General features: G+C 43.8%; 2 protein-coding genes and 1 long non-coding RNA gene across 4 annotated transcripts in view; 2 read left to right on the top strand and 1 right to left on the bottom strand.

Moving 5' to 3' along the window:
* Positions 1-2,517, top strand: part of slc50a1 (solute carrier family 50 member 1) — a 5,108-nt gene extending 2,591 nt beyond the window's left edge. Inside the window, exons 5-6 of the mRNA XM_013139347.4 lie at positions 239-358; positions 2,249-2,517. Coding sequence (XP_012994801.2) covers positions 239-358; positions 2,249-2,356 — 228 coding nt within the window. The 3' untranslated portion in view covers positions 2,357-2,517. The remainder of the gene's footprint in view (positions 1-238; positions 359-2,248) is intronic.
* A 75-nt stretch (positions 2,518-2,592) lies between these two features.
* LOC117593455 lies at positions 2,593-4,346 on the top strand. Its single transcript, XR_004574871.1, has 2 exons — positions 2,593-3,529; positions 3,592-4,346. It is a non-coding gene; the product is annotated as an uncharacterized LOC117593455 (long non-coding RNA).
* Positions 4,347-13,438: 9,092 nt separating this feature from the next.
* On the bottom strand, positions 13,439-26,845 carry trim46a (tripartite motif containing 46a). 2 transcript variants are annotated; one of them, XM_010894418.3, is made up of 12 exons: positions 26,556-26,845; positions 24,746-25,004; positions 24,237-24,387; positions 23,124-23,322; positions 22,682-22,828; positions 22,434-22,529; positions 22,101-22,354; positions 18,556-18,677; positions 17,816-18,148; positions 16,903-17,132; positions 16,740-16,807; positions 13,439-15,664 (listed from the first exon to the last, which is right to left on the bottom strand). In XM_010894418.3, exons 1-12 carry the CDS (start codon positions 26,613-26,615, stop codon positions 15,238-15,240), a joined length of 2,346 nt encoding a protein of 781 aa, XP_010892720.1. In that variant the 5' UTR covers positions 26,616-26,845; the 3' UTR covers positions 13,439-15,237. The 2 variants fall into 2 exon arrangements, with proteins under 2 accessions (XP_010892720.1, XP_010892723.1); XM_010894421.5 differs by lacking the exons at positions 13,439-15,664; positions 16,740-16,807; positions 16,903-17,132 and adding an exon at positions 17,157-17,674.
* Between the last annotated feature and the right edge of the window lie 171 nt (positions 26,846-27,016).

Below are 27,016 nucleotides of genomic sequence, written 5' to 3'. Positions count from 1 at the left end.
TAAGTTGCAATCAGGTTATTGAGTTTTATGACATTCTGATAACCATCATCCTCATTTAGTATCTTGATCTAAATATATGTGGACCAACTTTGCCAACACAAAGCTATCTTCAGAACATGACCTCATATTTCCTGCTTTTCCTTCTCTTATCTTTGTCTCTCTGCTGTTCTGTGATTGAGGTTAATCTTTTCTGCTGTCTTTTTCGATACCCCCTTTCTTCTCTTTTTCTCTGTCTCAGATGGAGATAGTGCGCAGTGGTAGTGTGGAGCGTTTGTCCTTCTCTCTGACTGTTGCTACCTTCCTCACATCCACGTCCTGGACGTTGTATGGACTACAGCTGCAGGACTTCTACATCATGGTAACATTTAAATAAGTTGTTGGTAATGTGCACGTTTTGTCGCCAGCGTAGCATTATGCTAAACAATGCAGCAAGCTAAATAACTTTTGCATTCTTAGCAAGATGGAGAAAGTCCATCCAATCTACAGATGTAAGACTATTGCACATTTAGGAATCAATAATGCGCAAGGTGTCCAAAAAATTAAGTGGTTGAAAATATATCAATGGAAACTTAGTATGAAAACAAGCAGGAGGGACGAAAGGATTCACTGCTAGTTCCTTAACTTTTTCAATCAAATTTCTTTCTACCTTCGTAGAATCATTAATCTTTTGCAACAAATGACACATTTTCTCTTCTCGTTTTAAGTCAGCTAGAGGTTATTTTGCATGACGGTAAAACATAACGGGGAAACATAATTTCTCAAGCACAGAACATTTCAATAAGTAGTATATTTTTCTTAAAAACATAGGCTTCATAAGTATTGACACCCTTACAATCAATAATTTCCCCTGGATAACAGCACTTAGCCTCCTCCTGTAAAGTTGGTCAAGGTTGATGCACACTGGTCAGGGGGGCTCTTGGACCACTCCTCCATTCAGTATATTTCAGTTCCTTGATAGCCTTAGATTTGTACTTGTGGAGTCTGATTTCAACAAAGTACCAGGATAATTTAGTCCTACACCTTGGTTGCCTCGGCCAGGAGACGTACAATTGGCTGTGGATGGACCTTTCAACAAGACAGTGACCCAAAACTTACATCAACTTACTGGCCAAAGCAACCAGGTGTTGGGCTAAAATATCCTGGTACCAAGTGGAATTCATTATGCGATCAATCTCAACGATCCCTAAACCACCATTAGGTGCTTTTACTCGTATAGCATCCGCTTTTGTCACAAAAAATGTGTCTCATCTGACCACAATTCCAAGGCTTGGAAAAGTTCAGGTGCGGCATTCTGTGGGTTGGGCTCAGTAAGGACAACCCTTCCAAAGAGCTTGTTGACATGGCGGTGGCACCTACCAAGTTGAGAAATCAACTGTTAGTCTCAGGATCCACTAGACTGTTCTGAAACCTTGGATTTTTCTTTGCCCACCCTCAACATCTTCCTCATTGCGCTTCGAGATAATATGCACATGCATCCTCTTGGCAAATTTGTAACTTCTACTGTATTGGATTAGTGCTTTGTGTTTTTTTTTTTTATATATATATATATATATCCTTTACCTGATGTGTGTAGGTCATGTTAGATTCTGTCCATTTTTGATCCATGAACAAAATGAAGTCAGGGGAGAGTCCAAGATGTTGATCTTCCATTGTTCTTACATGTTCTTCAGTAATTAGAAAGTCAACACAGTCTTTTATGCCAGGACACATAGGAGGCGGCCAGTGATCGTAGCCAACCATTACACAGTCTATTATCCTCCAATAAGAAAGGTTTATCCTACATGGTACGCTTGTATGGTATGTTTCTTTCAGCTAAAATAACTTTGGTTTTAAGAATGCTGATGGATGGCAAAGAGATTTTAAATGTTTGCAACCGCATTTATACTCTAGGAACGGGTGAGAGGCATCAATACAATTTGAGGCTTGAATTTCATAACAGATACAACATTCTTTTATATGTTTTTAATGGGTGTAAATACTTTTGAAACCTATATTTTGCAGAAATAATATTGCTACTCAAAGGTTTTGTGTTTGAAATATTATAGTGTTGAAATAAAAGTATATACGGCTCCCACTTATGAATCATTGTTTGTGTTGTTTATTTTTCATGCATTATTTGCTAGGATATTGTAATCAAATGAACTATTCTGTGTCCATGTTTGGGCATGTGATGGGGTAGGGGCTAGATGGGGTCGATTGGCAAAATATTGTAAATAAAATATAATGTGTGTGTGTGTGTGTTTTCTAGATTCCCAATACACCTGGCATCGTGACCAGTTTGATACGTTTCTTCCTGTTCTGGAGGTTTGCATCTGCCAGTGAAGTCATGCCATCCTATAAGCTCATCCACATTTAATAATGCAAAGTCGCCCACCAATTTTATAGGATTCTCTACCCAATTGTTAAGTTATTAAGGATCACTCCTGACCAAGTAAGTTCTGTAATTTATAAAATATACAGCTCCAGAAAAGATTTAAGAGACAACTGCACCTTTTTCTTTCCTTTCCAAAAGAGTCAAAAAGGAAGGTTTTGAGTGAGGAACAGAAGGGTTAAAATTTAGAGACCACTGCAAATTGAACGCTTCTGTCCTGACTCAAAACTTTCCTTTTCAACTTTTTTGGAAAGGAAAGAAAAAAGTGCAGTGGTCTCTTTATTTTTTCCAGAGCTCCATGTTCTGAATCTTTCAGTGAGGTCTTTCTGTAACATATTAAAGGGACATTGTCGGTTAAAGGTTAAATGTACCTTTGTCTTTGACTAAACAAAAAAATTACCTTACACACACAAGAGTGAAAATAAGGCCACGTAGATATATATACATTTTCCTTTTGATATTTTAACACCAGTTCAGTTTCCAAGCTTCATACAGTGCTTTGAGATGTAAATACAACCCCTGAAAAGTGTTTTTTTATACATATTTACAAAATGATTAGCAACACAATTTCTGTGTGGAGAAAATATAGGTAAACCCCAGAGTGCCGCTGACCAGATGTTTTTCGTACAAATCTCTGTAACTCTTTCTTAGATATTGGGACCAGTGTGACTGGCACTGACAGTGAAATGAATTAATTCAAATGAAAGCACATTTTATTAATTGAGAATAATGAGTAAGACGGTGTAGTTGCTTAGGTCACTGCATTTGCTTATTCTAATATTCAGAAGCACATTAAGTGAATCCCTGGATGCCTGTCTGCCTGCCTTATATAGCAAGGCATGGCCCAATGACTCTGTAGGATGGATCAGTTTTTGTGTAGGTGAGGGGGTACTTCATCATTTGCCCAGAAGCCCTCTTACCTTCTTATAGTGCCTTCTGTCCATAGAATGTATACAGGACCTACATAATAAGGTGTCTTCTGTCCTCTGGCACATTGTTGTTGTATAGAATGTATACAGGACCTACATAATAAGGTGTCTTCTGTCCTCTGGCACATTGTTGTTGTATAGAATGTATACAGGACCTACATAATAAGGTGTCTTCTGTCCTCTGGCACATTGTTGTTGTATAGAATGTATACAGGACCTACATAATAAGGTGTCTTCTGTCCTCTGGCACATTGTTGTTGTATAGAATGTATACAGGACCTACATAATAAGGTGTCTTCTGCCTAGACTCACTCTGTTTAATGGTTAAATTAAAAAAATATAATAAAATAGTTTACTTGCCGTTGAGTCTGGACAAGTGTTGTTTTATTCGATTTTCTTTTTTTAAACTAATAGAGAACCAATTCTCTTTTTTTTTTAATGACGTCCTGGCCAAAGGCATATCATTGCAAGATGACAAGAAATAGACACAGAACCGCGTCAGTCATTAAAAATATACATACAAATAAGCTATATACAATCGAACAGACAATAGCCATACAATTCCAGTAAATGCAGTGATGCCTGAAGAGATTTAATGGATTTGCTTTGATCCGATGGATCAGTTCTATGCTGGGAGGGTGGAGGGACCAGCCGGACTCTGTGGCCCTGGTTGATACTTGTAGTGCATTGGGTGTTGGGCCCTCGGGGTCTGACGTGTCATGTACTGTGCATAAGTGGTACTTTGTCCAGGAAATAAGTGAAGACTTCCTGTACATGTGACTTACGTATGTCCGTACGTGTAGCGAAGATCTTTTTATTTTATCTGTTTTGGTTACGTCGATATCTTTGCTGGCACACTTTTTATTTTATTTTTTTACTTATGTTGCATTTGTCCAAACTAAATACGGTGCATGTATAGTCTACGCTATTTTATATGTAATTAATTGTGTATGTAAGATTGAAAGATTTTGTCCAAATTAAATTATAATGGCATGTTTTAACATGGAAATAAGGTGTTGGGCTTAATAAATGTTTTCTACTGTTCACTTATGTCCATGTTTTTACTTTTATGTTTAGAAAAATGTACCACGTATGCCTTCAGCTGACATGAACAGGTGCAATTTGTTTGGCTGTGTATGTTGTCGTGTGAAGACCATTGAACGAGATGAGGGCACTGCCGTTGACCCCTGGGGTTGGTTGTGTTTTTTCGGGTTAAGGAAGTTATTTTTAGGGTCTTGTGTGTGAGATCATTGCATGATTGAGCAATAGTGGGAATCAGTGTGAAAGACAGAGACCATGTTATTGTGCTGCAGTGAGATAATGTGTTTGTGTCTGTGCATGACTGAGTGTTTCCCTAGCCAACACTGATTCGGGCAGCGGTGGGAACGGCCGTGTTGGGGATTCTCAGCCTATGTGATTGTGCCAGCTTCTCTTCCTGTACTCAAAGTTCCCTGCCTCTCTACTGAGAACACACAGACACAACACACGGAGAGAGATAGAGCGAGAGAGTGGGAAAAAGAAAGGAAGACGGGGAAAAGGAAGAGAGGGAAATGTGAGGAAAAATAGGAAAAGGGGATAGTGAGATGTAAGAGGGGGAATAGAAGAGGGCAGGTTTGGGTAGAGGGTTCTTCCCCTGCCACAAAGGCAGCATGTAATAGAATAGAAGAGGGCAGGTTCGGGTAGAGGTTTCTTCCCCTGCCACAAAGGCAGCATGTAATAGAATAGAAGAGGGCAGGTTCGGGTAGAGAGTTCTTCCCCTGCCACAAAGGCAGCATGTAATAGAATAGAAGAGGGGAGGTTCGGGTAGAGGTTTCTTCCCCTGCCACAAAGGCAGCATGTAATAGAATAGAAGAGGGCAGGTTCGGGTAGAGGGTTCTTCCCCTGCCACAAAGGCAGCATGTAATAGAATAGAAGAGGGGAGGTTCGGGTAGAGGTTTCTTCCCCTGCCACAAAGGCAGCATGTAATAGAATAGAAGAGGGCAGGTTCGGGTAGAGGGTTCTTCCCCTGCCACAAAGGCAGCATGTACTTGTGACCACTAAATAGTCTGGCCTTCATTAAACCAGGAATAGGACAGGATATCTCAATAAAAAGACTACGCCTGGATTCGGAGAGGGCGGTAAAGAGAGATTTGTGGTTTTAAGGGAAAGAAAGTGTGTGTGTGTGTGTGGGGGGTTAAGTAAGATGAAGTCAGATAAAGTAAGATAAAGTAAGATGGAGGTTGGCAAGAGAATAAGAAAGGAAGAGACTGACTGGAGTGGAGAGGGAAGGATGGAAAGAGAGAGATCTTCTGTATGGAGACACAGAGACTAGACAATGTTGAAACAATGGGTAATACACACCCATATGATCCGTGTGATGTTGGACGTGTTTTCGGGAGGTGGTGTTACCGTCAGTACAGTGGGCTGAGACAGAAGGGACTACAGCCTTGTTGTGTGTGCGTGCGTTTGTGTGCTTAATCAGTGGAACAATGGCACTCTGTTCGCAAACAGGATCCCTCTGTTTCCTGAGTCTCTCACGCAGACAGACAGAGACGGACGGACGGACAGACAGACAGACAGAGACGGACAGACATACAGAAGGACAGACAGAGACGGACAGACAGACACTGAAGGACAGTAACAGACGGACAGAAGGACAGTCACAGACGGACAGAGATGGACAGAGATGGACAGACAGACACACAGAAGGACAGTCACAGACGGACAGAGATGGACATACAGACACACAGAAGAACAGTCACAGAGGGACAGACAGACACACAGAAGGACAGTCACAGACGGACATACAGACATACAGAAGAACAGTCACAGACGGACATACCGACACACAGAAGAACAGTCACAGAGGGACAGACAGACACACAGAAGAACAGTCACAGAGGGACAGACAGACACAGAAGAACAGTCACAGAGACACAGACAGACAGATGGATAGTCACAGACGGACATACAGACACACAGAAGAACAGTCACAGACGGACATACAGACACACAGAAGAACAGTCACAGAGGGACAGACAGACACACAGAAGGACAGTCACAGACGGACATACAGACACACAGAAGAACAGTCACAGAGGGACAGACAGACACACAGAAGAACAGTCACAGAGGGACAGACAGACACACAGAAGGACAGTCACAGACGGACAGAGACATACTGTAGACAGAGACACGTAAGTACGCACGCACAAATTAGATTTCTGAGTCAAATTATTCTTCGTAGTAACAGACTTTAGAACCACTGGGGATGTAAAACATGGTGAAGACTCAGCATTGGCAGACACGCACACAGTCTGCATGAACCCAGTCTGCCATCAGTAGAAACATCACCTGTCCCAGCTGTTGTTTTCAAGAGGGAGAAAGAAGAAGAAAGGAAGAATGCGCTTCTCTCTGTTTTCCCAGTAACTCCCTCTCCTAACTTTCCTTCTTGGTGTTTAGATTTGTCAGCTGTTGATTCTGTGCCTCTTCCTTGACTTTGAGATATCTTGATTAGCTATGGGAGTGTACGAGACAGATATGAGACTGTAGACACAACATGGATCATGTTAAACAACACACAGGTTGACTTTCACACCCTGGCAGACTGGTAAACCAGGTAGGATGTCTTGATAAGAAGAAGAATAGTCTACAATTAGCATACGGACTGGGAGACAGTTGTGTTGTTATACAATAGATCATGTACAGAGAGAAGCAGACAGTTGAGTTGTGTTGTTATACAGTAGATCACATACGGACAGAGAGTTAGACAGTTGAGTTGTGTTGTTATACAGTAGATCACATACGGACAGAGAAGCAGACAGTTGAGTTGAGTTGTGTTGTTATACAGTAGATCACATACAGACAGAGAAGCAGACAGTTGAGTTGTGTTGTTATACAGTAGATCACATATGGACAGAGAAGCAGACAGTTGTGTTGTGTTGTTATAGAGTAGATCACATACGGACAGAGAAGCAGACAGTTGAGTTGTGTTGTTATAGAGTAGATCACATACGGACAGAGAAGCAGACAGTTGAGTTGAGTTGTGTTGTTATACAGTAGATCACATATGGACAGAGAAGCAGACAGTTGAGTTGAGTTGTTATACAGTAGATCACATACGGACAGAGAAGCAGACAGTTGAGTTGAGTTGTGTTGTTATACAGTAGATCACATACGGACAGAGAAGCAGACAGTTGAAATGCGGTCGTTAACTTCAAACAGATCATGATCCTCTTCATCTGGCATTCCACAGTACTGATGAACATTTGGTCAGTTTTGAATTGAGCAGTAATTCATTTCAGTCAGACTTGTTTTCATGGATTGCTTTCGATTTTTAATGAACTTTCCAACTTCAGAGGTTTAGAGTACTTTTACTGCAGTCTAATGTTAATAAGATCACCAGTAGTCTTGTCATGACGCATCTGTTTGTGCATCTGTGCTCCCCCCCTTCCACATTAGATATGTCATGAGGCATTTAACCCCAGGATTGACACCTGCCAGCTAATGACCTCAGGGAGGGGGGTGGGGGGGGGGGGGTAGAGGCCACAGTGTTGCCCTGGTAACAGCGGAGGTCAGAGAGCCTAAAGAGTCATCAAATGTTGGTTTACTGCTGTCAGCGTCAACTGTCTTGTCTCACGTATGCACACACACACGCACACACACACATTGGGACCTTCACTTTCCTAACATTCCTCTCTCACCTCTCGTCCATTTAAGTGCACAAGCAGTTGCTGCAGGAGGAATGTGTGCTTCAATGTGCCGACAGCAGCAGAGTGTTTCTATTCCTAGTTTGACCAGTGTTCTCTCTGTGGAACACCTCTCTGTTGATCAGCGTTCTTCTCTCAGGTCACACCACTTCCACAGCTGAAGTCTCCTCTCCCTCTCCCCGAGACCAGGAGGGATTTGAAGAACCAGGGTGTTTCCAAAGTACCACAGCTTCAGTGTACGTTATGGTCTACTCATATAATACACTGTCATGCCTTTAGGGATTCACAACCCAGATCACCGGTGCTCCCCCCAACTCTCCTCCCACCGCCCCTCTCCCCCAACTCTCCTCCTCAGTGCCGGCTCTAGCCTATTCGGGGCCCAAAGCAACATTTTATTTGGGGGCCCCTCTCCCCTATCGGTCAGGGGGCTCCCTAGCAGTCGGGGGCCCTAAGTGATAGCTTTTGTCGCTTATTCCTTATGCCCTGTTCCTCCTGTCATCTGCTCCTCCTGTCATCTGCTCCTCCTTGAGTGGGATACAGGAATTATGTGTGACAGACTACTGGTCAGCACACGCACACACAGTTTCTCTAGACAATATATTTTCTGAGGTAGTTATTTGACTGAGGGAGGCTAGTCAACGTTTGAAAGCTTTTCAGTGACTTGAATTAAAACATCCCTTTATTGGGAGAAGAAATCTGTGGTTGTCCTTTCTGTTGATACATCTTTTATCAGTCAACACAATATTGGAAGTGTGAGATGTCCGATTTTCGTTAAGCTGCACCATTTTGTGCAATGGCAGATAGTAGACAGACTTTGAGATCTATTCTTCTGTGGACTTTAGTAGAAGTAACTTAGACACTCCCCCAAGGCAGGTTTAAATGAACATACATTTTCAGCGAAATTTTGAAAAAGACGACATTTTGACATTTTTGTTGTGTAAACCTGCAGATGTCGATGGCTCAAGACAGCAACTTCCGAGGTCGGTGGTGTCACTTCTTGATCAAGCCGCCTCCCCCAGAATGTTGCCTTTGAAAAGACAATTGTGTTGGAATTGTATCAAGTTTCTGTGCAGTGCACATGCATGTCCCTCGAATTGATGCGCACAATCTTGCGTAGTATATCTTGAACATGCCGGCATGAATTTCAAACGCTATTGAAATGATTATGCAAACTTAGATCTGACTTACCATACGAGAGAATAAAACATGATCACTGCCTATTGTCATTCAGCATTAATCCAAATATGGAGTTGATTTTAGGCAACTGAGAGATGATTAAGAAATGTACATACTTACATGCTCTTTCTGTACCTTCTGTAGGTAAGCTGAAGTATTGTTAAATCATGAATTTTCATTCGGCCCATATACTTTTTTCATGCTGAGGAGCAATTTTACATTACATTGAAAGTCTTTATGAAAGACCACAAATGTTTTTTTCTGTTCAAAGCAGAGGAAGACACATAAACACACACCCTAAGGAAGTGGTCCTGTTTGAACACGCTAAATTTGGCTTGTGTCCAGAGAGACATATGTACCATATCTATTACTGGTGTGTGTGTGTGTGTGTGTGTGTGTGTGCGCGCGCACTTGTGCGTGCATGTGTGCACGTGTGTGCGTGTGTTTGTATGCATGCGAGCGAAACATACAGATGTGTTGAGGACAGACAACTGGAGACACAGCTGTTGAGGGAACCTAGTTTCCTACTGATTCCTACTGATTCTGCACCATACCCACACAGTTACCCCCCACTCATCTGGAAGTGATCGTACACGGACACCAGCTGCATGTCTTATACATTATAAAAGAAACATTTCTCACCAAATATTCACTTTGAGGTTTGACGTTGACTGATTAAGTTGACTAAAAGTGACAGACAGCTGTTTAATTTGAGTATTTCAGGTATACTGATTTGTTTTATTTTCCGTGTCAAATGTTGTTTATTCTCACAGCCCGTTATAAGCACATGCACATAGTGTCTAGTGGCGGTCTTTGGTGATGAATTTGAACAGCCCTTCAAACTCCACCATGTTGAGCTTATAATTTCCATCTGTATCATACCCCACCATTAACTCCTTTAGTAGCTCATCATTCAGTTCCTAAAAAGAGGTAGAGAGAAAGAAAAACAGAAGAAGTTCAGGACTTGGTTATTTTTGCATTACGGTACACACAAACACGCACACACACGCGCACACATGCACACACACCTGGACTTGGCTGAACTCGTTGGTGAGAAGGCTGTGGAGCTCCTCGATGGTGAGGGAGTCTCCGTCTGAGCTGTAGCTGAGGAACAGTGCTCTTGCCTGGGGCTGGCTAGAGTACTGCAGAGGCTCAATTTGGACTGGCGACAGATGGTTGGAGACAGAGGTGGGGGCGGGTGAGACACTTCAATCAAGCTCTTAGGAATTTTGCTCCCATTCAGTCCATATAACTGGTCATAGCATGTTAACAAAGACAAATGTATAAGCGGAGAAAACAAGGTTAGAAAAGGACAGTGGTCTCTACTCACTCTTCTCAGTTTGGGCCATAGCAGCGAGGAAAGAAAGGGCCAACACTGCCCCCCAGGGGGGTAGACACATTATTGCTGTTACCTGCAGAAGTCAATTACATATTTTAAATATAGCCATGGTGGTGTCAAGTTTATTTGGGCCGAGTAATTTTCTGTGTATGCAGAGCTGCAGCTATTTATTCTGCTCAGTAAATTACACCTGTTGAAACTTGTTAGAAACATGTATTTTATGTCAAATCTATAGTCATCATCAAAATGATTGGCACCGTTGAGAAACAGCAAAAAGTCTAATTAAAATAAACAGTCTGGAATGTAATGTTCTTCATTAAGGATTGACCAAAATGTCTTATTTCTCAAATTATACATAGGATTTCCCTAAAATGTGTCTGCAACCCTTGTTGTCAGAACTTTGCTCAGCATCTGCATTCCACAATTGTAAGTACAACCCTGTTTCACAAAATGTTGGGATGCTGCATAAAATGCTAATGAAAACAGAATGCCATGTGCAGATCATTTATCCCTATATTAAATTCAAAATAGTACAAAGACAACCTATCAAAGTGGGACGGCATGTTTATTAATGTGTTGTTTTTCCATTTCATAAGGCACCAAATGTTTTCAATGGGTGACAGGTCTGGAATGCAGGCAGGCCAGTTTAGCACTCTTTTATTATGGAGCCAGGCTGTTGTAATACGTGCAGAATGTGGTTTGACATTGTCTTGTTGAAATAAGCAAGGCCTTCCCTGAAAAAGACGTTGTCTGTGTGGCAACATATGTTGTTCCAAACCCTACGTATATTGTTCAGCATTAATGGTGCTTTCACAGATGTGCAAGTCATCCATGCCATGTGTACTAATGCACCCCCATACCATCATGGATGTTGGCTTTTGAACGGTGCGCTGATAACAAGCCGGATGGTCCCTCTCCTCTTTAATCTGGAGGATGTGGCATCCATGATTCCCAAAAAGAATTTCAGATTTTGATTTGTCAAAAAACAAGACAGTTTTCCACTTTGCATCAGTCCATCTTAAATGAGCTTGGGCCCATAGCAACGTTTCTGGATCTTGTTTACATATGGTGTCTACTTTGCATGGTAGAGTTTTAACCTCCGACTTACTGTGTTCACAGACAATGGTTTTTGGAAGTGTTCTTGAGCCCATGCAATGATGTCCACTACAGAATTGTGTCTGTTTTTAATGCAGTGCTGCCTGAGGGCCAAAAGATCCTAGCCAATGTTGGTTTGTGGCCTTGTCCTTTGTGTACAGAGATTTCTCCGGATTCTCTGAATCTTTTAATGATATTATGTACCGTAGATGATGAGATCCCCAAACTCACTGCAATTTTACATTGAGAAATGTTATTCTTAAATTGTTACACTATTTGCCCACACAGTCTTTCCCAGAGTGGTGAATCCCTCCCCACCTTTAATTCTGACAGACTCATCCTCACTGCAATGCTCTTTTTATACCCAATCATGTTACTGACCTGTTGCCAATTGACTTAATTAGTTGTGAAATGTTTTACCAGTTTATTGTTGCCCCTGTCCCAGCTTTTTTGTTGCTGGCATCAAATTCAAAGTGGGCATGTATTTTTCAAGAAACAATAACATTTCTCAGTTTCAACATTTGATATGTTGTGTTTGTACTATTTTCAATTGAATACAGGGTTTCATTGATTTGCACATCATTGCATTTTGTTTTTCTTTCCATTTTACACAGCGTCCCAACCTTTTGGAAATGGGGTTGTAAAGTAATATGTATTATATTCTATTTTCTCAAGTTTTGTATTGTGGCCTTCCATGGCATCACCTATCACCATGGGGAAAGGCAAATGAAAAAGACACAAAGTGTGGTTGAACTAATTAATTTAAGTGCCTGGTATTTGTTCAAATGCATTGTCACTGGGATTGGATCCAGGCGCAAGACAATGCACATGCGCAAGACAAAGACATTCATTATTCCGTCACCATGCACACTGTGTGTCTAAGCAAACCTGTCCCTGTGATGGAGACATGTTTTGACGTGTAATAGACAGTGCTGTTGAACTGTCACTCTGACTGACCGAGGGATGTTTGTGGTGTTAGGTGTGCCTACAGCTATTCTGGTGCCTCATTATAAGAGCAAGAAACAATTACTGTCATAGGCGTGGCTGCCTAGGCAGTCACCCAATCCAGTTCTGTCAGTCTGGCACTTGGCAGCACACACAGTACATGAACACAGTGACATGCAAACATAATAGCGCTCCTGTTCACCTGACATTTAACTGGACAAATCAAGTGATCCTGAGTAATTCGCTACATATCGTATTTTCCCATTTAGTCAATCAAAATATGATCGTTTTCTAACCCCTGTCAGGTACCTATTAGGGACATTCCGAAACAACAGACACATAGATGACAGGACATGAAAACAGGTGTGGAAAAGGGGTGGGAGGTGAAGAGAAAGTGTTAGGACACAATCGTATGATTAAAATCTGTATGTACAGGTGAATGTTTTTACCCAGATAGATTTGGTGCCTCTCTATAGGTGTCTCTTACCTGTATAAAGTGATCCGGACGGGGAGATTTTCTGTTTGTGTGTGAGGATCGGAGGTGAGCAGAGTTTGAGTGTGAAGAGGCAAAGTATGTGAGTAATATTTACTCCCCTGGATCCTTCTCTGTTGCACTGACAACAATCACAGAAGCAATAAGCAGAGGAGAGGCAGAGTTTCAAAACAATTGTTTAGCTCACTGCTCCTTCCCCTCAATGTAACTCCACCTTGTGGAGTTACATTGATTTGCTCTGTCCTATTGAAATGTGACTTTTAGTTTTTTGACTATTTTCATTATTATCTCATCAGAATAAAATACACTAAGTATGCAGGATTCTTGAATGGATTTCACAAACCTTCTGATCATAATTAGGGAGAGGTAGGTCTCCTGAAATAAATAAATATACTTGTGAAACCTGTTGAACTGTTTATTCATTGTTTCTCAGTACATTTTACAAACATTCTGCCAGCATAACAAAGTTTAAGGTTAGGAAATGCTACAGTCTAAAGTCATTGAGGTGCTGTGCTGCCAGGTAGCAGGTAATTTAACATTACAGACAGACCATTCTGAACAGAGAGCATGATGGTCACAGCCAGACCTCTGAAAAACAGATTGGACACTCCTCACTTTCTGTCCTCGATCTTTCTCTCTCTCACATCAAAAAATACACACACAGTAAAACTCACTCTCACAAATACATTCAAAATACAATGTGAATATTACTAACAGTCTGATCGTTGACAGGACCTCACCTTGTAATACCCATCATTCTAGTAACAAACAATCTGTTGAGTGAAAATAAACCACTGTAATCAGAACAGCTATGATTACAAAACCTAGAAAAACTGTAAAAGTTAAATCAGCCAGCCTAGATGAGAAAGATGGAAACAAATATTGTTTTAAATCAACTGAATACAAACAAATCCTAGATTTTCCCACTGACATCAACACATGATTTATACAAATATTTTTTTTCCACAATCTGTAATCACATTAAGCTCTGTTGCTCTGAGAATATTGAATAAATACGTACTATCTCTTGATTTGTAATACATATTTGAAGCCTATGAGAGAACTGCCAGAATGTGAGCTTTTTGGTTTGATTTCATATAATAAGATCTATGTAAAGTCCCACTCATGAGTCCTTTTCAGATTCAACGAAACAACAGTTGTCATGACAGCAACCTACATACTCTAGGGGTCTTCAAGAGGTCCATCGACAATTACCAGTAGCTGACAGTCCACTCAGGAGTAGCACTCCAAGCAATTCTGAAAGCACATGACATTTTCATGTTTTCTACCACAGACTGTTATGAACAAACTGAACACGTACCAGACACCGCAAGCTACTATCTACAAGTGCGGCACTGATATTATCCCATCCGTGTTTAGTCATTATTGGCTTAGAAAGCGAAACCTAACATTGTCAGGCAATTTCTATCCACTTTTTAAGCCCCTGTCTGTTTGTGTTGTGTGAGCATTTGTGGATTTCTCTGTGTTGCCAGTTTAATAACAACTATCTTCTGGGTTGATAAAATGCTTTGCCCTAAAACCTGTAAATTTAGTTATTAAACATTGTCAAGACATGAGCAGCAGCAGTGAGCTACAGAACCATCACTATATAAACACATTCCTCTCTTCCTAGATAAACAATTAAAAGCAACAGATGAAGGGGAATTGCATAAATCAAAATTCAAAGGTTCTTATTTAATTTAATCACTGACACGGACTCCATAATCATTTTGAGAATGAAGAAAATAAACACAAAAAAACATTATAATCAAGAATGTTTAACTAAGAAATCATTATTCGGATTCAGAACTTAGAATTTTAAAAAAATCATAGTTTTTGCTTGGGTCCCCTTAGTTCATAAACTGACATTTTACCAGGTATAATGACAGAAATTAGTGCAGTACTTTGTCTTCTATGCTAAGGACCTGCAGAAGGTAAGTGCATATTTCAAAGCTAGAAAAGAAAATGCGGATCTCGTAACATTTCTTTTAAATGAGCTCTCATGCTAGAAAAGGTTGGAGACCTCTCAGGTGACCTGAGTCCTGAGGTAACCTCCAGAATGATCCACAACCCACTGGATTCCCCACAATAGGACCTGGACATTCTTCTATTCAGCATACTGTAAATCATTAACATTTGCATAAAAAAGTTTACATAAAGTCTATAAAGGTGCTTTGCACTTCATTCCACACCACTCAATTTCAGTTACCCAAATTGGTAGCTCGTGATTGGATGGTGACCCTTCTGGGCGTTGGTTCCTCCGTACTCCGATTGGCCACCAGCTCCTGCAGCTGCAGTGCTCCTCCACCAATGAAACAGAAGGCTGGGCACACAGGAGCGGAGCAATCCACATGCCCCTCCCACAGGGTACGTAGCGAATGGGCATCGTAGAACGTGACCCGTCCCTTCTCAAAGTCCAGACACACCCCCAAGCGCGGAGGCAGGGGGGCCGTGGGGGGGCCATGGTTGTTTCCATGGTTACCGTGGGTGCTGTGTGTACTGTGGTGTGGGTTTGCTGCCCCCTGCGGTAAGAGAACCTTGCCCATGCCCATAGTGAGGAAGCAGAAGGGAGGGGAGGAGTCTGGGGAATCCTCAGCCCCACTGTCATGGCCGCTGTCTGGGTCATAGCTGGAGAGAGAGGCAGTGGAGGAAGAAAGAGGCAGTGGAGGAAGAAAGAGGTAGAGGAGGATGAGAGAGGATGGGGGAAGAAAAGAGTATAGTTTGTCAGCTTCAGTGTCATTGGAACCGCTTCTCTTCCAACACCCTCCATCTGTCTCCCACTGTCACCTCTCTCTCCCCATCCCTCCGTCTCCCTCCCTCGGTCATCCCTCCGTCTCCCTCCCTCGGTCATCCCTCCGTCTCCCTCTGTCATCCCTCTGTCTCCCTCACTCGGTCATCCCTCCGTCTCCCTCCCTCGGTCATCCCTCCGTCTCCCTCCCTCGGTCATCCCTCCGTCTCCCTCTGTCATCCCTCCGTCTCCCTCCCTCGGTCATCCCTCCGTCTCCCTCCCTCGGTCATCCCTCCGTCTCCCTCTTTCATCCCTCCGTCTCCCTCCCTCGGTCATCCCTCCGTCTCCCTCTTTCATCCCTCCGTCTCCCTCCCTCGGTCATCCCTCCGTCTCCCTCCCTCTGTCATCCCTCCGTCTCCCTCCCTCGGTCATCCCTCCGTCTCCCTCCCTCGGTCATCCCTCCGTCTCCCTCTGTCATCCCTCTGTCTCCCTCCCTCGGTCATCCCTCCGTCTCCCTCCCTCGGTCATCCCTCCGTCTCCCTCTGTCATCCCTCCGTCTCCCTCCCTCGGTCATCCCTCCGTCTCCCTCCCTCGGTCATCCCTCCGTCTCCCTCCCTCGGTCATCCCTCCGTCTCCCTCTGTCATCCCTCCGTCTCCCTCCCTCGGTCATCCCTCCGTCTCCCTCCCTCGGTCATCCCTCCGTCTCCCTCTGTCATCCCTCCGTCTCCCTCCCTCCGTCTCCCTCCCTCTGTCATCCCTCCGTCTCCCTCCCTCGGTCATCCCTCCGTCTCCCTCTGTCATCCCTCCGTCTCCCTCCCTCGGTCATCCCTCCGTCTCCCTCGGTCAACCCTCCATCTCCCTCCCTCGGTCATCCCTCCGTCTCCCTCGGTCAACCCTCCATCTCCCTCCCTCGGTCATCCCTCCGTCTCCCTCCCTTGGTCGGTCATCCCTCCCCCTCCCCCTCTCCTCTCTCACCGAGGGCTGGCCATGTCCTGAGGAAGGTGGAACCACTCTTGGAGCTTGGTCTCCTGTCCAACTCCCACCTGAAAAACACAGCGAGAAGATTAAGTACATTGACTATTACAACCCCCCACACACACATACACACACAAACACACACGCCATCTTTCTGTCTCACCTTGACCAGGTAGGAGCCGGGCTCTACTGAGCATGCCCAGTAATGCCTGCCCTGGGTGATGGCCAGGTCTCCTATGAGGAGGTCAGAGGTCAGGTGACAGGAAGTGAGAGAGCGGTCGGCGGCCTGCAGAAGGGAGAGGCCGGGCACACTGCGGGCATACGTCTGCCCTTTACCCAGCGCCAGTCTGTCTGCATGCAACCCCCAGCGAGAGTCCAGAGAGAAACTCAACACTAACGGAGAGGAGGGAGAGGAGGGAGAGGAGGTGGAGGAGCGGCGGGAGGAGGTAGAAGTGGAGAAAAAAGGAAAGAAGGAGAGGAGGGAGGGTTAGGTATAGCAGCAGGGAGAGAAAGGAGTGAACCAGAGCAGACCTGCTTCCATCCGCAGGCAGCTAGAGGAGAAATACACTGCAGGAAAGATAGGATAGGACAGAGGGAATGAGCAAAGCAGGAAATTGTTTTTAAAGTGCGCGCAGAAAAGAAAGAACGAGCGATGGGTCTAGAGAGGGAGAGAGACTAAACGCAATACGGACAGGACAGATATTGGCTGATCTCTATGAGTAAGCAGTATGAACACCTACTCATACCGGAGACTGTGGGATTGTTCACATCTAGGGATGGTTAGGGAGGAAGAGACGGAGAAATGTTGATGAAAACAAAGAGCGAGGACAAACAGGGAGATTCTGTATTTCTGAGCAGAAGAACAGTGGATCAGCCAGGTGAAAGAGTTGATGGGGGCATGGTGAAATAAACGGGTGGACAGAGGATGAACGGGGCTGCAGAACAGAGGAAGCGGGTCAGGCAGAAGAACAGACGAAGAGAATATTGAGATGTTGAAGGGATGGATGGACAGGAGAGACGTCGACTTTGTAAAAGAATCTCCCGACAACAGATTAGAAACAGCGCGTGCGTGTCACCTGGTGCGGGAGGCGTGTGCAGGTAGACCTCTTCGCTGTACTCTCCAAACCCCGCCTTATTGCACCCTCTCACCCTCAGGACGTACACACTGTCCATCTCCAGTCTATCAATCACAGCGCTAGTCCCGCCCACCTCCTCCAGGCGCTGCCACGCCACTGGAGCATTTGGACTCCTGACCCCTCCTCCCCAGCCTGCCTCGGTCAATCCCATTCGCTGCTGGAACTCGACAGAGAAATGCCAGGCAGGGGTGGAGTCCTGGGGGAGTCGCCAGCACAGGAACAACTGGTCATAGGCTAGTGTCCGTTGAGTGTCAATCACAGGAGCCAATGGGGCTGCAGCAGGCGTGAGGCAGAGTGGAACAGGGAATTATATGAGTGGTGGGTTTAGATGGGTTGGATGATCTAGCCTTTGACACACACAGACAAAACACATTGTAGGAATCTCTATACATATAACGGTATGGTAGTGGTTCTACATATAGATATGCACATAAAAACATATTATACATCTAGCTTGAAATGTGAGGTTTTAAAAAACTTCAACCTGAAAACCACAACTTAACTGAAACGGTGACCCCTGTTACTTTCTACTCCCTAAACTGAAATGTATTCTCTAAACTGGAAATAATATGTTTCCTGGTGGGCACTCACAGGTTAGTAAAACCTGAGTAATACTCATACACACAAAGAACCTTAGGTCCCCATCATATAAGTAGAAAACGTAAACACACAAAAAACACCTTTTATGTAGTCCATACTGCTGATTACTTGTAGCTCTCTGGTTGCATCCATATGGAAGTGTCTGAAGGAAGGGTCTGCAGAGAGTGAGAAACACTGCAGGTTCTCTATGGCTTTTACCAGTCTGGAGGGATAAGGAGGGGGAAAATAGAGAGGACACAAAACACACTTATTTGTGTTATACACCAAGGTCTACCGTGTGTGTTAAAGCCTAGCGAGCAGAGCTTGTAAAGGAACAACACAGCGAAGTTAAAGATCAACTAACATAGTTGTGTCGCAATATGATTCTCTATAACTGCAAAGGTATGTATATACATAGTGTATATATATTTTATTCGCTTATTTTCCGATTTGGTCTGAACTACCCACAAGACCAGGGGCGACTGGACATTAGGGGCATGTGGGGCTCAGCCCCAGAAAGAAACTGCAACAAAATTATGTTATTTTTATTTCTCTAAGATTATTTCCTATAATTTATTATCTATGAATATAGCATCTTCCTAAATTGCATATATATTGTGTTAGGATTTTATTTCATTTTCATTGGTCCCTGCCTTGCTGCTTCAGACTCATTCTGCCGATTCGAGTTTGCAGTAGTCAGCCATAGGCTAAGCGTGAATGTGGGGCTAGCCCCTATCTCACAATGCAATGTACATTGTATGGGTGAAAATATTAATACACATGCTCAGAATGTTAGCATGATCAATGTAGATCACATGAATTTGATGCCAAGTGGGGCTGACAGCCGGTAGCCCCACTACAGCGTAATTTTGTATTTCAGACCTGATTGTCTGTCTGGCACCAACATTAGTCTGCAAGAAGAGCGAGGAGGGTAGATTGTCTTAGCTAGCTTGTTAGCTTCACAAACACCAGATAACTTGAGAAAATGAATGAAGTGGATTTCATACTCGAGAACCGGGTTGAAACCCTTAATTTGGAGGAGAAACTTGAAGTAAAGCGACTTGGTGCCCATCAGCCACGGGATATTGTCATCACTCAAACTGCTGGTAAAAGTAACTGCAGGTTTAACGTGGAGTGGTTTTTGAAGAAGAACTGGCTAACGGTTAGCATACAAAAGAAGGCACTCTTCTGTTTTCCATGTCTGCTATTTGGTGGAGATGGTACTTGGTCAAGGATGGGTTACAAAGATTTGAAACATTTTTCTGTGAGGATTGCAAAACATGAGAGCAGCGGGGTCCTCTGGACAATTCTGTGATATTGGGCTTACTTGGAAGGGTAAATGTCACAGCCCAAGTTGACAGTGCATACAGGCGCTCCATTGAGCAGCATAAAAAACAAGTGGAGCAAAACAGGTACGTTCTCAGTCGGATCATAACATTTATTAAACTGTGTGGAAAATGTGAAACCGCACTACGGGGGCACGACGAATCGGTGGAATCCTGGAATATTCAGATGCAGGTGATTTGAGACTTCAGAGGCACTATGACGCTCAGCCCATCTTCAAAGGGACATCTAGCACTGTAAAAAACTTACTTTTAGACTGTATGTATGAAGTGTACAGGGAGGAGATAGCCAAGCAAGTGGACAAGACATCATTTGATGCCATACAGGCAGATGAGAAAACTGATGTCTCCTGTAAATCACAAATGGTGGTTGTGTTGCGATAAACGTTGCCTGACAATACAGTGACAGGAAAGTTTTTGGAGTTTGTGGAAGTGAAAGATAAAACTGGACTTGGCCTCTCTAATAGCATCAACTGTGTGCTGGAACCACTGAAGCTGGGAGAAAAGCTGATCTCTCAGACTGATGGTGGTGGCCTCTAGGAAACGAGGAAAAGTTTAAGTCTGGGCTGACCACTCTGTATCGCCACACTGAGCTTCACACTGGTAAGACGGCCCTGTCTCTGTTAAGATCCATCCATGAGAACAACCTAGAGGAGGTTTTTGCTGAAACTGTCACTCTGCTGAAAATGATCATAACAACACCTATGTCATCCGAGTCAGAGAGGAACTTTTCCACCTTGAAGAGGGTAAAAACCTTCACTCGCAATACCATGGGACAGCCGCGACTCAACACATTGGCCATGTTGTCCATCGAAAGCCAGCTGATTCAGCAGCTACATGACTTAATTCACAAAGTCATAGAACATTTTGCCCAGAGGAAGAACCGCCATGCCACCTTTCTCTTCAAGTGAGCCCTCAGCCTTGGTGAGTGAAAGCATATTTTATCATCCTGCCTTTGTGGTGCTGGTCCATGCATTGGTCATATTTTTGTGCTGGATCGATTGATATAGATTGTGATGAGTGTCAGTGTGTCCATGCTCATCTTATAATGGATCTGTATCCCTAAAAAGTTGTCTTTCCTCTTTGTTGTGGCCTTCAGTGGTGTTGAGCTCATTGCTGTTCATGTATGGCCCTGTAGGCACATTGGTTCTGAGCTTGGTTGCATTCCTAATTAAGGTTTGTAAATGTGACAGTAGTAATTTTACATGTGTGTGAGAGAGAAGGAGAGCAATTACACAAGGTCTCTCTCACTCCAGTATGTTTACTACAACACCTGGTAGAAGCAAGCCTCTCTGTCTTTAAAAGTGTTTTCTAGAGCCACGCTGTATGTTGTGTTAAATAAACACATCAGAAGCAAGAGGGAGTTTTGTAGCTTTACTGGTACGTATCCTATATTTTGAAATGGTTTGTGCCCCACCACTTTTTTACATATAAAAACCCCACTGCACAAGACACTATTGTTAATGTCATTAAGATGGCCCACTGAGTAACAGCAGCAGTATGAAACTGGCTAATGTAATTAGCCACTATGCAATTACCTCAGCTGCTATTGTGTCCCCCACAGCTGTGCCCTTTTGCTGGATTATTGGAATTTACCTACTTTGGATTTAAAATGTATCTATTTGAACAGGCTTGCTTCAGATACCCAGCATGCCTTTCCAATAGATGATGGAGGGATGACAAGTATGCTAACACATCAACATGGCAGAAATGCCCTTACCCTCGCTACAATTTCTCTTTAAGATTACTCAGCGTACCTCTTTAAACCCCAGAGCTCTGGCAGTCCATTTATGTTGTGGATTTACACTTTTGTTAGGCTTCAGTAAAGTGTGTTTACTGAAGCTGTGAGCCTAACAAGTCGACTAGGTTTTTTAATGTGAAGTGAAGTCTAAATGTCGGTTTATTTGTGGCTCAATACGCTATTGCAGCTGTTAGCAAGCTGGTAAGCTATGTTTTGAAAGCCACAGGCTGAGCCAAACAATAAGTTAGCAGGCCAGTTGGATAGCAATATTGCACACTGATTTGTAACTGTAAAATCATAAACGTTTTTGCTTGTAAGTTGTCAGGGGGGGAGTTATAAACAATAACGTTTACCAGCATAATACATCAAACTTGCAAATTGATATGTAACATTGTAATGATAATTACCCATCCTATAAATGTTTAGGGATTTTAACAAAGATACCCATGAGCTACCTCAAAATGCTGCAGCTACTCTTTCTGGGATCCACACAATACATTAGATAGTGCATGACCTTTTCACCTTTTATCTAACCAAGGTGTGTGTGTTGTGGCAGCCATACCTGTTGTGGGTGATCCGTGCAGCCTGCACGAAGCAGGGCTGGTCTGTTTCTTTGAGCAGCTCCAGTGTGTATGCCATTAACCCTGCGTTCTCCAGCAGGCCCCTCCTCTCAGCCACCTGGGCAGAAAGGGCCTCCCCCCTCCTCAGATGGGTGCCCTCTAGGGCCAGTGTCAGGGCCCCCTGCCGCTCCGCTAGGGCGGCCCCCAGCTCCCTCACACACTGGGACAACTGCTCCTTGGCCACCGCACTGTTCAACTAGACAGGGAGTGGGTTCAGACGGGAGACAAAGGACGGGAAGTGTGTTGTAGAAAGAGAATGAAAAAAGAGAGTTTACCTCCATCTGAGTGATGGCACACTCCAGCTGAGTGATCTGAGCCTGTACTGTGTCCTGATTGGCAAGAATGTAGTTGATCTCCTTGGTGATCTTGTCCTACAGCATGAAACGAAAGATGTTAGATTACTGAACAAAAATGTAGGTTTGCGCTACGACAGACGGATAGTTGGATAGAATCATTCAAATAACAAACTAGTTTTGGGGTACGACAGACAGATAGTTAGATTCATTCATTAACAGACTGTCACCTTCAGTGCTTGGCAGGCCTGTGCGATTGGTGCCACCTTGTGGCCGTGGTGAACCCTGCGGAGCTTACAGAGAGGACAGAGAAGCCTCTGGCAGGAGCGACAATACCACAGCAACTTCTCCTGCTCATGCTCCAGACATGTCAGGACCTAAAGGGAACAGGAGGAAAGAGAGGAGACCGGGGGGCAGGAGGAAAGAGAGGAGATCAGGGGGCAGGAGGAAAGAGAGGAGATCAGGGGGCAGGAGGAAAGAGAGGAGATCAGGGGGCAGGAGGAAAGAGAGGAGATCAGGGGGCAGGAGGAAAGAGAGGAGAACCGGGGGACAGGAGAAGAACATTTGAGGGAAGTAAATGACTTACAGAAGAGATAAATACAGACAGTAATTATATGAGACAAAAATATCACTTTCATGAAGACAGTAAAATGCACACACACACACACACACCTTGGGTCTGAAATTGTTGGTGGGCTGTATGTGTTCGTGCTGGGAGCGAAGCGTGCCCCAGGGGTGGTACAGCTTGAAACACTCGTTGCAGAAGTTGGACCTGCAGTCAGCACAGCCCTTAGTGGCTTCCAGAGACTGAGGGCCCTTGCAGAAGCCACACATTATAGCCATGCTGCCCAGACTCACTGTGTGTCTGTACCTGGAGGGAGAGGGTAGGGGGGAAAGAAGAGGTTAGCGGGGTGATAGAAAAAGAAGAGCGTTAACGAGCGACAGTACAGGGCAATCTGGAGATATAATGGTGAAGTCACTGTCCACTATATCCCTTTAGAGAGGAGAGACAGGAAGTGGGCGAGGTTGAAGGAATGAATAATGGGAGCTGAAAACGTGGGTTATGAGCTACATGTTTGGTCCGCACGGTCTGTCCTATTCTGTACTTTTAGCGGTATGTTTTGGGTTCTTTTATATAGAACATCTTGACCTGGATCCTTCAGACGTTCTCGGAGCTGTGGTCCTGCACTGCAGTACTTCCACTTCCAGCGAGCTACGGACGCTTAACATGCCCAGTCACGCTTTCTTGACGAAGACAAACCCCCCTCCAGGGAAGGGGGAGGGAGGGAGCATCTGCAGCTGAAAACTACTGCTCTCAAACTGCTGCTGCATCAAAAACCAACAGAGAAAACCATGGCTCTCTCATAGCTCTCCCCTATCCTGTCTCTCTGGATCTCAAAAGTCTTCAAAGGCTTCCTCTTTGTTTCTTTCAGATCACTGCTAGTTAATTAAATGAAATGATGAATGAAGAATCAGAATGTCTATTTATCTCTCAGAATGTTCAGAATGTCAACTTGCTGTTCAACTAAGTTCTGTTTCTTTTATACTAAGTAGTGAGTGCTCTACACCCCAGCACCCATGCTTCATTTTCCCAAACGAGCTTTCGGTCCTGCCTCAGGAGAGGAGATTACTTCCTGTAACGAAAGCAATGATTTTCTGTCCAATTTCTAAAGCACTATTGACTTTTCATTCTTTATGTGCTTCTCTTCACTTCCTGTGGAATTGGTGCAGAACCTGCATTTGCAATGTAAGTGAGAAAATTGTGCGAAATGTGTGTGTGTGTACCTCTCCACAATGCGTTCCAAGGTGAGGTTTCTAAGGCAGTCTGCCAGTCCTCTTTCCCCGAGTTCCACATCTGTGTGGCAGGACGAACAGGGGAACAGCATGGGGCAAGGAGCCATGTCCTTACGGCGGCGCCCGGGATATGTCCCATAACCTGGGGTGGGGGGAGGGGGTAAGGCAGGAAGAACGGCGGAAGGATCGGGAAGAAAGCGTGTTATAGTTCCAACCCATCCTGATAGAAGTGGAGACAAATGCTTCATATACCAGACCGCGCCAGGGTGAGAAGATGAGACAACAGGGATCGTAAGAACGTATGAAAATACATGCTGACAAGGAGAGAAACACACTCTTAAAATACCTGCTACCAACCTAAAACACCTGCTAGTTCACACACACACGCAGACACACACAGTTCAGGTCACACATAAAAAAGAAATAATATGAAATGAGTCCTCCATGTGACCTGACCATCTTCACTGGCTGCTAAAGGAAAACGTGTCCAGCACAAACACCTGCTCTGAGGACACGGTCCAGGCGGTCGTTGGTCTTGGGTGGTGGTCTGCGTGCCCCGCGGGGAGAACGCGTGTTGGGGGAGGCGGCTGGGGAATTGGGCTCCGGGGGGAGATCTGGGGGAGGGTAGCCTCTCTGGACCAGCACCTCAGCAGCACACAGCAGACACACGCTGTGCTGGCACGGCAGAATAATTGGCTGTCTCACCATCTCACTGCACACCGGACAGTGCAGCTCCCGCTCCATACTCTTCATGTTAGACTGGAGAGAGGAGGGGGACATGAACCAGGAGTCAGAACGAGTCAGAATAACACGAGTGCAGGAGGGGAAAATAATCGTACATTATAGAACTGTTTATTGTAACGAAATTATGATATTGGACATAAGGTACAGTACAATCATTGCTTGACTTGGGACGGAACGGTTCGGAACAGCATTCTGGTACTTCAAATTTTAGGAAAACAGCGTTCTGGTTCCTTTTTTAGGCAAAAGAGATGTCTGGGACGTCTGGGATAGGCTACTTTAATGGAACAACACTTAATAACACATACATGTTGATAAACATAGTTTAATGTGCAATTTGTCAGTACCTGCACTTATTTCATCTCAAGTCAAGCACTGAGTACAATATAGCATGTAGTATGTAGATGTTGCCAAAAGATAATATTGCCTAAACAAAAGATATGCCCATGTACCCAAATTTCCTTTAGTTGTTTTGGCTAATTTCACCTTTATCTGGCCAACATGCTTTCTTTGTATCTTTGGCTCTGCCTATATTATTTCAACAATATTATATTTGATTTAAAAATACAAAGAAGGTTATTCTTTTACAGGGCATATGGATGGGATTAATAAAAGTCCAGACATAGGCAACTTCACCTCCCCTACCAGGCATATTGATTGAACTCGATAGGCCAAGTCTACTGGCTACCTGGAAAATAGCATTAATATCGATTATGCTTCAATAACAATTAGTCTACTCCACCTCTACTCTATCAACCGTTTTCTCTATACATTGCTCGCTCTGTTAAATCAGAATACTCGGTGTCAGCGGGTCCTTATAATTTCTGTACGCAGGTTTTTTTCTGCCATTCGGTTTTGCGCGAGCCAAGACCTTAGTCTAGCTCCGAGACCGCGTGACCGCGCTCCCTGCATCCCGTTTCTATGGCGACGATCATCGTCCGTTTCAGGCTCCACATGTCGCGAGACAGCAAAAAATAATCCTTGTTTTTGTCTGCATGCTGGGGTCCGCATTATCCAGACAACAAACATATCGGTTCAATTGCTGTGACCTTTTAACCAGTCAAATTTAGCCCCTAATCCCTCAATTTTCAGCCAAACATTGAGCAATGGCTTGTCAAAGTATTGGTGTTTTGCCAAATACCACCCGGACATCATTTCTGGATTCATTCATTTCTCATTTAATTTCAGTTAATATTATAGGACCAGCTGCCAATGTCACATTATTGCCTTGGAATTGTGTATAAAGGATGCTGACACGGTCCTGCTGATGGTGATGCCACAATTTGCAGGCCTCAGTTGCCTATAGCCTAGGCTACTGTGAAAACAGTTCAGCTCAAAATATGGTTATATTAATGACATTATAGACACAGGTAAAAGATACATTTGAATTATATGTATTTTTTACATTAATCTAAACCAGGCCAATTGATTAAACTAAAATACATGTAGCTTAAGCTAAACTCAATGTTTGCTATGACTGGTAGTTCACAGAATAAAACTAAATAACACACATTACCAAATCACGTTCATAGTAAATAAGAGGAAATTAATCATCTTTACTATACTTACACTTATTTGAACCAGTGCGTCCATCATGGATGTAAACGCCTGTAATTCCGCTTCAGCCATCCTTTATAGACCAACACACGCAGTAGTTGATGCGAACGTAGCCTGTTCTGCCAATATCACACTCGTTGCATAGGCCTCCTAAAATTCACATTAGTTGTCATATGGGGAATAAATGAAAATAATAAAACGTTAGTCATTCGCCTATACCCAATTAGCCCGCCTGACAGAATGTATATTTTCTTCGTTGTGACTGGGGGTTCGCTCTGATAAGGTGATGTTTAATAAATAGAAATGGGGGTCGCGCATGCGTGGGGATTAAAGATGAGGGAGACAGGTTAGAAATGCTCTCTACATCGGTCTCTCTCTCCCTCTCCCTCTCCCCCGCCCCCCCCCCCTCTCTCTCTCTTCAATTTCAATTAAATGGCTTTATTGGCATATAATTTTTTTTTTACATTAGCCCT

This window comes from Esox lucius, chromosome 20, assembly GCF_011004845.1.
Source record: "Esox lucius isolate fEsoLuc1 chromosome 20, fEsoLuc1.pri, whole genome shotgun sequence".
Classification (NCBI taxonomy): domain Eukaryota; kingdom Metazoa; phylum Chordata; class Actinopteri; order Esociformes; family Esocidae; genus Esox; species Esox lucius.
The sequence above is the reverse complement of the archived record's forward strand: the minus strand, read 5'-3'. Positions and strand labels throughout refer to the sequence as shown.

Coding starts and splice junctions, on each gene's coding strand:
- trim46a (XM_010894418.3), bottom strand. CDS start 26,615: ATGGCTGAAGCGGAATTACAGGCGTTTACATCCATGATGGACGCACTG. Junction 25,005..26,555: donor ACGCACTGGTTCAAATAAGT/GTAAGTATAGTA, acceptor TCCTCTCTCCAG/TCTAACATGAAGAGTATGGA. Junction 22,829..23,123: donor CCAACAATTTCAGACCCAAG/GTGTGTGTGTGT, acceptor TGTTCCCTTTAG/GTCCTGACATGTCTGGAGCA.